General features: G+C 35.2%; 1 protein-coding gene across 2 annotated transcripts; it reads right to left on the bottom strand.

Annotated features, from left to right (window-relative positions):
- Positions 1-2,588: 2,588 nt before the first annotated feature.
- LOC147386564 (vacuolar-sorting receptor 1-like) lies at positions 2,589-12,645 on the bottom strand. 2 transcript variants are annotated; one of them, XM_086422712.1, is made up of 12 exons: positions 12,074-12,645; positions 10,200-10,892; positions 7,262-7,350; positions 7,073-7,142; positions 6,900-6,983; positions 6,699-6,775; positions 6,282-6,363; positions 4,952-5,034; positions 4,761-4,827; positions 4,019-4,147; positions 3,222-3,334; positions 2,589-3,089 (listed from the first exon to the last, which is right to left on the bottom strand). In XM_086422712.1, the coding sequence occupies exons 1-12, from the start codon at positions 12,372-12,374 to the stop codon at positions 2,991-2,993; spliced, it is 1,887 nt and encodes a 628-aa protein (XP_086278838.1). In that variant the 5' UTR covers positions 12,375-12,645; the 3' UTR covers positions 2,589-2,990. The 2 variants fall into 2 exon arrangements, with proteins under 2 accessions (XP_086278838.1, XP_086278839.1); XM_086422713.1 differs by having other exon boundaries at positions 3,222-3,328; positions 12,074-12,644.
- Positions 12,646-12,859: the final 214 nt, after the last annotated feature.

Raw genomic sequence — 12,859 nt, forward strand, 5'->3', positions numbered from 1 at the left:
TTAATTGTGTACTCTTGCAACTAGAATTACTAATTATGATTGCTGCAATATCAATCTTTAGGTATTCTTTCCTCCATAGTATACAACGATTATCCCTATATCAAAATCGTCACAAATCATACATCTGTGAAGGATAGGAGCATCCCCCAATTTTGATTAAGATCTTCATTACTTTCTTAATCCGCTCTTACCATTGTCCTCACCATGTGTATGTCGTGTGCCTTCTATTTCTCACAGATGACGCCAATTGTAACGGTCAATTTTATGATAAATCGACCTCAATCACGATTTCATAATTAAATTCACAAAAATAATATAACAAGCATGAAAAAAATATAAGACAAGACGTTTTTACCTGATTTGAACAAGTGTGCTTACGTCGTTTCATTATAAATTTGAGTGTTTTACACGACCTCCTCACCTTGGTCTCCTCCCTCCTTTTTTTACAATGAACTCAAGGCCTTTAAATAAAAAAACCCTAAAAAGAATCCTACCTAGTTAAATTACAATTGACCCTATTACCCCTTATCCAAATTAATAATTACATTAACTGAGAAAAATCCTCTTAAATTAAGATTATTTATTAATAAGATAGAGTCATATTCAAATGATGCTACATGTGTACATCGGGATGTGTGTCAATGGTACAAATGAACGATCCATATGGGAGACAATTTTATCCCTCCACACGTTTTTTAACCAAACCTCCTTACTTGGTCTCTCGGTTTGATCGAGCCCAATGTCTATTTCTCACGGATGACGCCAATTGTAGAGGTCAATTTTATGATAAATTGAACTCGATCACGATTCCATCATTAAATTCACAAAATAATATAACAAGCATGAAAAAAAGATAAGACAAGAGATTTTTACTTGGTTTGAACAAATGTGCTTACATCGTTTCACTATAAATTTGTGTTTTTTACACGACCTACTCACCTTGGTCTCTTCCTTCCTCCCTTTTTTTACAATGAACTCAAGGCCTTTAAATAGAAAAACCCTAAAAAGAATCCTACCTAATTAAATTACAATTGACCATATTACCCCTTATCGAAATTAATAATTACATTAAATGAGAAAAATCCTCTTAAATTAGGATTATTTCTTAATAAGATAGAGTCATATTCAAATGATACTACATGTCTACACCGGGATATGTGTTAATGGTACAAATGAGTGATCCATATGGGAGACGATCTTATCCCTCCACACATGTCCTTCAACCAAACCTCCTTACTTGGTGTCTCAGTTTGACTGAGCTCAATGTCACAAATTTTCTCTCTAAATGATTTCAAAACATAAGCGAATTTAGGTGTGATCATTTAAGCCTTCAATTTAAAATGAATGGTGATGAATCCCGAATCAAAGTTGAATGAGTCTTCTTAAATGAAAATTAAGTTCCATAAAGCATAGTTATTGGTCTTACCATCGTCTTATATAACTTTCCCTTTAACGAGTTTGGTGTGTGCCGATCACATAGCACTACAGAAGCGCACACCTTCACTTAAACCATCAGACTATAATTCTATGGACAACAACTTCCTCAACCTCTCCATCCTTATGTCTAACATACACTAAATAATGAAAATGGTCATTTCAGGATATTTTTAGACCATCAATTCATTGAACATTCCTCCTCCACATACTTGGCCTTTGTCATAATTATTTTAAAGGCCCCTTGGACGGTTAAATATTGGATTCCAACACCTTGGGCACTAAATTTTGGAGGCATGCTGGAGTGACCTCAAGATTGGGCTCACATAGCACACGGGACGTGAAAGTTTATGGGAAGCATAGATGCTTTAATCGCAAAATGAGTGAAAAAGCATCTATGATTCCCATACACTTTTGCGATATATCATGGATTATTTCGACTCCATCGAGTCATTATCAACTTATATTTCTTTGTTTCAATAGGACTCTTTACTGTATTGCAGTGACAGTGGTAGCCAAGCTTTTTGAAACTACTCGAGTTCCCTACTTGAATCTTCACTTTCAAGTGGTCTATTTTTGTGCTCACGGAACAACATTCCTTGTCAGGTGTTGGTCTACTAATTCGTTAATTTGATCCTCTCTGAAATTCGATGTACACAAAACACGAGCACTCGGAGCATCTACATTTGAAACGTGAGAAGTTGAGGCAAATGAAGCATCTCCATAGAAATTTAGTCCCATTTTAAATGCAATAAACCTCTCCAAGATTTGACAGATATTAAAAAGATACTGGTGAAAACTTTTCGTATTTTAAATTGATCCAAAATTTAAATTTCCTACTTCATATTTAAGGTAAGGTTGAGATTTGTTCCACAAACAACACCTTAAAAGTAACCATAATGTTCTTTGAGTTCTACATTGACTTTAATTAACTTTGGGCTAAATCGCCCAAATAGGAAAATGATATAATAAGGTGGCACTGATTTGGTAATGATGTGCAAGGTGAAAGAGGATTTTGATAGTGTATTTGGAGTGCATAATACCATGTTTTAAACACGAGAAAAAGTAGCCTGGGCTGGGCTGTCAATCCACATATATCTCTATCTATCAAGTATGCGTCATCAAACTCTCATTCTCACGTTCACACGCGCATGTGAACCTAAAAGCCAAAATCAAAACCCATGGTATTGACATATGTATAACTCTCTTGAAACATCATAATCTTTTGTATGGCTTGAAAATTATTACACCAAAATATTCAAGATAGGATAGCTATCATCTATTGAAATGGAGCATCTCTTGTCAAAAAATATTTTTCTTCCCTGGAGGAAGGAGTGAGAAGAATAATCATGTTATCTAATATCACCCCGTCCTCTGTGCGTGCACTAAGGTTCTGATATGAATGAAGATAACATACATACACAGGGCTAGAGAAACACTACTAACCTTGGAAACATTACCCATAAGGCCGTAATCAAGATTTAACGAGGAGAGATTATGTTAGGAATGAATGCATGGATTTCTTTTCTTACTGTTGTAGTTACCACCACACTTTTTCAGATGTCCCCGTGGGGCATGTGATTTGGGGTCTCTCCTTGATTATCCAAGGGCATGTATTGCGCCATGATAGCCCGGATCTCAGAATCCATATATCTCTGAATTAGAAAGAATTCACAAAATATCTGAGAAACATTAGAACGTAAAGAGAAAAAGGATACAGAAAGGCAGATAACCCAACAAAAAAAAAACAAGAGAGGAGAAGAAACTCTCCATGATAAAGAGCATACCCGGATTCTGTACTTGTACACAGCATACCCTCCAACTCCAAAAGCGGCTAAGACGAGGAAAATGACCAACACAAAGTTCCAACTGACTGCCCTTTGGGTATCCTTACCTGCATCTTTCCACAGTAGAAAATTAACAGTTACCAAGTAAAGAGTGTTGTGTATTGTCTTGAATTATATTGGCGGTACGCAGAGTTGCGGATATGCAAGAGGCAGTGTCCCCCCTCCCCCCCAAAAGAACTTTTTAGGGTTATATGAAAAGGGTAATTTTGTACTATTTTCTTATGGGTTTTCTATTTTTGGGTGGTTTCTGTTTTTGGGAGATAAACGGGTTTCAGCAACTCCACGTTTTACAAATAGAGATCTCTAAAGCTGTAAAACTCAAAAGAAAATAGTGATTGTTCTTGTTCTAATAAGTGGATGTAGGCACACTGCCAAACTGCGTAAATCCTTGTGTTTTGAGCTATTTTGTCATCTCTGTTGTTTCGTTTTTTCACAAAGAGAAATAGAAAACAGGGGCCAAAGTATCCCAGAAATTCCAAGAATTGTCAAAATATACTAGAAATATTCCTCTTGGGACAATCATATTCACCATTTCTAAAGTAAAAAAAGGTACCTAGGTATAATAAAATTGACAATTTGTACATTTTATGAGAATTAAGCTTCAGATATATAATTAGAGTTTGGACCCCAGTGGATGGAAGCCAGGCAAACAAAATTGGTAGGGAAGAATTAGACGTGATTGTTAGAGGTGCTATTCTAAATCAAGGTAGACCAAAAAATTATCTTAAGACACTCACTTATGCACGTGTCATGCTCTCGCATATACAATAAATCACCGTTGCAGCTGCATTCATAACTTCCCCAAGTGTCCTTGCATTTGCACCCGGGACATTGGCACGCAAGCTTTTCTTTGCATTCATCCACATCTGAAACAGCCAAATGTAAAACAAGTGTACTTTGAGATAGAAACGCTTAAACCACATATAAGATCAAAGAGTATAAAATCAAAGTCCAAACACTTATATTGTTCAAGTGGGCCATCAACTTAACCAAGGCCAACTCAAGTGGTCACCATAAATTTAGGTCTCCCACCTTTTTAGGTACAGATAGATACACTAAATTATCACCATCATATTGGGGTTTTTATGGTTTTGCCCTCCTTCAAATCATAAATGAACGATTTGGGCCCTCATCTATTGGAAAAACCCCTTTACATACACAGGTCATCAATTTTCCATGAGGGCCCTCTGTGCTGTATGGAAGATTAGAAATTTTTCCTCGGATATTATTTCCTTCAAATGAAATTTATAGTGATCTGAAACTTTCAAAGAAATTTCAGACGTTATAAATTTCTTTTTATGGAAAGTTGGCCTAAATGTATTAATCGTGTTTGTAAGATATAGAAAAATCAATTAAGATAAAACTATTTAAAATAGTGAAGACTACAAAATCAACTTGAAGTGTAATAAGGAAAGCAGCGGTTTCATATTTTTAAGGTATAATCCAAAAAACCCTAACAGCAATAAATGTGAAAGGTACCTTCACATGTGCTGACCCCATCACCTTTGAATCCCGGTGGGCACTTGCAACCTTTGGAATGGTCTTCCTAAAGAATCCATTGGAAAATCAATTAAACTTAACCGAGAAAAAAGTAATGATTACAAAATTAAATAAAAGAAAGAAAGAAAAAGAAATTATGTGTATCTAAAAGCAATAGTTGAACCACTTACTATGCAAGCAGAGTAAATCCTGCCATCTTGGGTTTTCTTCCAACAACCTCCATTGTTAATTTCACATCGTAGAGCTCCTGAAGCTGTGGAATTGTGATCAATCAATAAATTAGTTGAGAGGATATTTAATAAGGCCATACGTAGTAGATAACAACTATAAGTAAACGCAATTTAAAGTTAAATGGCCAATTTTCATTTTTTTTAAAATGATCAAAAACTGCACCAAGCTTTATGAGAATAGTAAAAACAAAAAACCTTTGACCACAATTCAAGCATGATTCTTAAAAATATCCATACTGTTAAAACAATAATGCCCTAAGCCCACTATCTCATGTGTTAAGATAGATAGCCATCTGTGCATGTGTATGCTTTAATTGACCTTTCTTATTTGTAATCCCTTGTTTGAGGAATGCTTATAGGTAGGTTAGCTTGAGCTCTTCTTTTTGATAATATAACGGATTTTATTGTAATCCCTATGATTTAAACTTTTATTTTTTTTATTTTTTTAAGAAAGGAAAAAAATCAATTTAATGTTTTTAATAGTTCATAGTTCTATTTTAGAAATTCTGTTTCAACCAAAATAGCCATTTACCACATTTCTATGTTTCATTGCTTTAGACTTTTCCAATTACGCTTTGTTTCGGTCCCCTTTCTAGTTTCAACCAACATAAAGACAGGACACATTAATAATTATAAAAAATAAAAAATAAAAGAGGAAAGAAATGCAAATGCCTTGCAAAGATAAATGAAACTGGAAAATAATTGAGAGCTAGATCTAGTCATTAAACATCCATTAACAGTTGTAAATTCACACGTTTGGGCGTTCATGTTCATATTACACATCCAAAACCCCACATTTGTGATCATCTGGCCTATTCCTAGAAACAAACACTTGGAAAATCTCTATAACTTTCGAGTGTATATGACACAAGGACTTGTTTCTCCAAAAGGATTAGAAGAGTGCAGCTAATATCGATTCATTAAGCATCCTATGATGCATATATGTGTGTCACGCATGTGTGTGGGTTTGTGTGCATGATCACATTACACTTCCAAAACCCACATTCGAGGTCATCAAATCCAAGACTAGAAACTGATACTTCTAAAATTTTGAATGGCCCAAGGACTTATTTCTCCAAAAGGATTCGAAGAGTATAAAATAAAGCTCCCAAAAATATTATTCTTTCCTACAAAGAAAGTTGTGAACTGATTAGAATTAGACAGATATTTTTATTAAAAGTGAACTCTAGATCACACTTTTTTTCATATTGGTTGAAGGTGGTGCTTCGATCCTAGGATCTGAGGTTTTAACACTAGAGCAAACATTTACCTTCACAATGAGTATAACCATCACCAACAAACTTCACACCTTGAACAACAGGGCATTCACACACTCTCCCCCGAAAAGTATCCTGCATCATAAACCACGCAATATACAATCAGATAAATTGTCTAAGAACACTAAGAATCAACTGGAAACTCAGCAATCATTGACTTTTACCCACTCATCGTTGCTTGACTTGACACAAAACATAGAAATTAGAAAACTTAAAACGGAAAAAAAAAAAAAAATCATATTGAAGACCTAACCTAGATCTCCTTTTCCTCCTTTTTAAGAAAATTTAAATCATTACCATTTAAATGACCCCCCCCCCCCAAATAAAAAATAAAAAAGATCAACAACATGAACAAACCTTAATAATAATAATAAAAACTTATGGTGAATAAGTTTACATGATAAAAGTACCTTGCATGCAGTAATGTTAGCAGCCTTATCCTGCCAGCATCCACCATTATTATCCAAGCACTCGTTTGTTTCAATCCCTTTACATTTAGAGAAAATAAATCTCAGCCCCTCACGAAAGACAGATGAGAATATATGTGATGGATGTGATGTCCACTCAAAACAAAAAAGCGGCACACTGACACTTCTAACATTTTGGCTTACCGCCACTTAAACAAACAGCTGGTTCGGTAGTCTCTTGAAAACCTGCACATATGGCTTTGAGGACTGCTCCTTTATCCAACTTACCTAAAACCAATCAAAAGAAAAGGTTAGATACAGAGTCAACCACATGATGAAGCTCCAATCAAAATAATTAAACTAAAGTTTCTTCAAACCTCTATATTGTCTGTTGTTGATTACAAGAGTGGGCAATATAGTCACATCTCCTCGAGAACCTTTGCCAATCTAAAATCAGGTAACACAAGATCAAGAATAAAGTCGGCATAGAATCACATGCAAGTGCAGCAGGGGGGGGGGGGGGGTCCCATACCTCAAATCAAGAAAAAAATAGTTGCAAATTTAACCTGAGAATTCTGTTCTTCTTTAAGCACTGAATTGTCAACATCGGCTTCAGGATCTCCTATACACTGATCTATTTTCTTGAGGTCGAGACCTGATAATACATGTTCAGAGGAACACATAACTAAATTGCAATATTGTATGACTCAGCTTAAGATGCTAGCACATAACCTTGCCACCAATCCACTAATTAGTAATTACTAAGGTAGTCAACTCACATAGAAGTTTAAAAACTCAAACCAGACCAAGTCAAAAATAAATTTAGCACTCTATGAGAAATGACTGGTTCAATACAGCACAATAACTACACAAAGTTATCTGAGAACTGACCAGAAAGTTTTTGAACATTGACATTTATATCAAACACGCATTAGATTTTTGGGGACGTGACACAGAAACCTTTCCATCTTCACTTTATGGTTTAGAGATTTAGACAATTTAAAAGTTTGAAACAAATTTAATGATAAAGAGTAAAGACCACTCAATCCAGGGGCCAGGATGGGCCATATCCCAATAATAATATAAACCGACAATATTAACTGTTAACCCCCGAGGGGTTGGCTCAATGGCAATTTCTGACCGATAAGCGGTTAATGCCTGTAGGTCGTGAGTTTGATACCCAGTATGAGCACTAATTCCTCAGGGGCCACGCGAGGGCGCACCCTCACTTACCTGGTGCGTGAGATGTGCAGGTGTTGCACGTGCCCCGGGACTAGTCCTTGGACAAGACCATGGTCTATGGACTGGGAAAAGCCCAGATATGGGCCCGATGCACTGTCTACAGGGATACCCGGTGATCAAAAAAAAAAAAAAAACAACATTAACTGTTACGTAACCAACAACTCAAATAAGTGGTTTCGAAACGATACACTAAAATGGACAAGAATCTTGGGATGATCCAATATGGTTATTGGGATATTAAATATCCAAGAGATGGCCAATAAATGGACAGACAAGATTGAGTAATATGCAGACATGGTCAGCAAGTCGGGGTCTGGGAACAAGTTGGCAAGGGAAAAATTCAAGAAATAGTTAGGCAAGGGTTAGGACTGTGAAAATATTCCTACTAAGTGGTATTATAATAATATATCGTCAAATCCAATATTTAGCTACAATAATAAAAATGGAAAATTACTCAAAGGACCTTTTTTTTTTTTTTTTGATAAATATAAATTAAAATTACTTAAAGGACCTTGGCGGAGGGACTTCCTTCTTAATAGTCCCTAAGTTTTGGGCTGTCTCTTAATAGTCCATTTAATAAAATTTTCTTTTCTTAATAGACCCTGGACCTCATCTCACGTGTGTAATGTCTTTGAAATACCCAAACTATCATTTTCTCATCTTCTTTACTTAGTTAGGTTTTCCAATGGCAATTGTGATCATTTTCGACGATCTTTGAACGACGAATGGAGAATGATATTCTCTTATTTTTGAACATTTAGACGTAGTTTCTTCATTTATTTCGATGATTCATAAAAAAAAATGAAGAATGAAGTTGAGATTCTAAATTTTTTGATGATTATGTTGTAATTTTTTATTTGAAACTATGATTTCTGCATTTTGGGTATTTCGAGTTGATTTACCTAGTATCAAACTTAAAAAAAAAACAAAAAAAAATCTCGATCATATTTATAGTGTCGAGTTCACCACTTTTTATTGTCTATTTCAACAGGTTTATTGTTGAACTCACCACTTTTTATTGTCTACTTCAACATTTAATTACTGTCGAGTTCGACAGTTTTTTTTATATATATGAAAATATTGTCAAACTCAACAATAATTAAATGTTGAACTAGACAATAAAAAGTGGTGAATTTGACACTAAATGACTGGTGAGCTTGACACTAAGTAATTAAACGTTGAACTAAACAATAAAAAATTGTGAAATTGACTTGAAGTGGTGAGTTCGACAATAAAAATGTTGAACTAGACAATAAAAAGTGGTGAACTTCTCATTGTAATGTGAATCAGATTTTACAATTTTTCGACTTTGATACTTGGCAAATCTCCTCGAAATACCCAAAGTGCATATATCATAGTTGCAAATCAAAAGTTCCAAAGTATCATCAAAAAAATTAGAATCTAAACTTCATTCTTCATTTTTTTAATGAAACATCAAATAAATAAATAAAAAATACGTCTAAATGTTCAAAATTAAGAGAATATCATTCTCCATTCATCATTCATGATCAAAGATCGTTGGAAATGATCATAATCACCATCGGAAAACCTAACTAAGTGAAGAAGATGAGAAAATGGTAGTTTGGGTATATCAAAGACATTATAAACATGAGATGAGGTTGAGGGACTATTAAGAAAAGAAAATTTTATGAAATGGACTATTAAGAGACCACCCAAAAAGGGACTATTAAGAAAAAGTCCCTCTGCCAGGGTCCTTTAAGTAATTTTCCCTAATAAAAATGAAGTGGGGTTGTATAATTCTCATATTATGAATCCTTCAATTTTTGAAAAAGTATGATAAAAATTATATGATTTGTTAAGGTTTCTTTCATGACTTAATTGTTAAGGTTTTCTTATTCCAATTTTTGAAGGAAAAGGAAAAAACCTTGTTAGGGTTCTTCTTTATCTGAGAGAGAGAGAGGAGAGAGGGACAGAGGATTAGAGGCTGGGACTTGAGAGAGAGAAAGAGAAGTTTTATTGCATTTCTTTTTAAAGAAACAATTCTGTAAGAGGTGACTTTTTCATTTTACTTACTAAGTTTGTGACTGGAACAAGAAGTCGTGATTTATTAAAAAATTCACAATTAAATCAGTGAATTAAATAGTCAGGATTCAATGTATCACCAAATTTGGTAACTATGTAGGCCGATTGTTACTCCAGAACCAAAACTAATAATAATAATAGAAAAAAAAAAAAATTCATGCATGCATGCAGATGTGATAATAAATAAAACATTCACAAAAAGAAAATCTTTAAACATACCCAGAGACTGGATAACTTGATCGGCACACTCTTTTGTATACTTCTTCTCTTTCATCGGGCACCGGATAGCAAAGTCAGTTACATAGTCCCACCAAAGCCATGGCTTCCGATTTTCATTAGCAACTTTAAACAAGCAAGCTTGACGTAAATTCTGAACAACAACATCCTTCCCATCATACCCCCTATTGAAGTCTTGTTCAGGATCTGGAGCACAGTACCTCCCATGATTGATACACTGAGACTTGCATTGTGTGCTCAAGATAAAAGCTTCTGGGCAGTACCAAGTGATGTAATGTGGGGTGAATTGAGTGTAACCTTTCTGCTCTAGTATCTGAGCTGCTCCTTTGAAGTTCTTGACGAAATCAATCTGGCTGTCGCACTTTGGCCCACATTCATCATTACTGTTCGTCCAGAACTCATACTCAACCCGCTCATCAGGGTGAGGAAGCGATTCCCTCCAATCCAAATTAATATTAACCATATCCCCATTTGATAGAGCTTTCTTGATGCTGTCCCCGAAAATTTTGCTAATAAGTGCCGAGGGGATGGTTATGTTTTGTAGGTAATCAGCCCGGGAGTTATCTTCCTCAGGGGTGTCCATTGTGATCAAAGGTTCGATCTTGTCATCAGCGACAAGGATAGCTGCCGCTCCAGCATTCTGTGCATTCCATGCCTTAAATGCGAAGTAACAATCTGCCAACAAGGCAACTCTACCAATCATTCAACTAAAATTTAAGAGATCGCAAGTGCGACTCAGATAACTATATAAAAGGAAAATGCTGAAGTGATTGCACAGGACACTAAAATTGGCACTTAGCTGACGTGGAGGTGTGCACGGAACCGTAGATGCTTTTCCTCAAGATATGATGAAAGCATCAACAGTTCTGTGCATAGTCAAAAGTTGATAAAGTTGGAAAAACATTGGATAGATTAAAAAATAAAAATAATTATTTTAATATAAAAAAATATGTATTTTATACATTAAATGATAAAATAACACTTAAAAATGCTAAAAATGAAAACAATAGGTGCTTTTTAAAAAAAATCCTTGATTAAATCATGATTAATTGTAATTTTTTGAATAATCAAAGATTTTTTCAAAAACTTTGCAATTTCTTGACAAAATCGTGATTTAGTCGCGATTTTTTGAAAAAATCATAGATTTTGTCAGTATGGTTCTGTGTCCACCTTCACGTCAGCTCGGTGTTAAACACAGTGTCCGGTGCAGTCACTCTAGGATGACTAAGTAAAAATGACCAGATATTAGAGAGTATTAAAATGTAATGTGTGTAAAACTGCACTATCAAATTCAGGAAACAAAATTACAATGTTTCAAGTACCCAATTCAGATATAGAAAGCAAATAATCATAAATAAAAACATCAACGTGTTCAAAAAAAAAACATCTACCACATTCAGGGGCGGTGCTAGTAAGAAGCTGGTGGGGGCAATATTGCCCCCACAGAACGTTGAGACACCCCTATATTTCAACTAATTACATGCCCCATTTGTCCCTCACCTCTCTCCCCATTTGCCCCCCCCCCCCCACCCTCACCTCCCTCCAGTTTTTGCTCCCCCCTTCAATTTTTAGTTGATGACATTGCCTCTTGACCGGACCTTCTCATATACTAATTGGAAATGACCTAAATATCCTTTTCTTCAACTTCAAACCAAAAACCTCTGAATTTCTCACTAAAACCATTCATCTTCAAGTTCTTGAACTATAGAACTAACCATAGTTTGCCCCCACTACAAGAAAATCCTGGCTCCGCCCCTGACCACATTGAGATATCAAATGGATCATTCTATTTAAAGAGTAAAAGGAAATTGAAAAAAAAACACATAATACATTAAAATTAACAGAGCTAAGTTGACCTCCTCGATCGGCAAGAAGAAAGGTTGGGAGACCACCGGGCTTCGATTTAAAAGATATGTTGACCTCGTCGAAGCCCTTGCAGGCTTTCTGATTTGATTTTGGATAAATAACAGTTCCAACCATAGTTCCTCCATACTGAGGAACCCCGAAATTTCCAATCGCACATTCGTAAATGTTTTTCAAAGAATCGGGAGAAGTCACTCGTAAGCTGTTCTTCTCAACCACAAATCTACCCCGACAAGACTCCGACAAGAGAAACAAAACCCAAATGATGAAAAACCCTAGCTTTCCCCTCCTCATTTTCTCTCTCCCCACCAAATAAATCCAGAATCTAGAGCCTTATCTATCAAAATATAGGAAACCCAGATCCAAAAACCTGATCTTTCCCTCGAAAAACTCAACAATAAAGAGAACCTGGATTAAATAATGAGCAATTAACAGAATCCGGGTCGAAAAATTCTATCTTTTTTTTTTCAAAAAGACAGATAGGAAAACTCCGCGTAAGAAACAAAACCCGGAGTGAATTAAAACGATCAAATATTTAAACTAAAACCCAGATGAGTAAAACAAGCTTTTTTTTTTTTGTTCAAAAACACAAAAACAGGATCGTAAATAACCTGTTTTGTCTCTTTAATTTGAGCAGAAATGGTATTAAAAACTTGGAAAACGTGGCAGATATGATAAAAAAACGACACTTATGTCCCACTAACTATTCCCTTCTTGGAACTTTTATCTATCTCAAAAATAAATGCTCAAATACGCTCAACAGACGTGTAATGTACAAA

Source organism: Akebia trifoliata, chromosome 14 (genome assembly GCF_017979445.1).
Source record: "Akebia trifoliata isolate Shusen 1 chromosome 14, ASM1797944v1, whole genome shotgun sequence".
NCBI classification, from domain to species: domain Eukaryota; kingdom Viridiplantae; phylum Streptophyta; class Magnoliopsida; order Ranunculales; family Lardizabalaceae; genus Akebia; species Akebia trifoliata.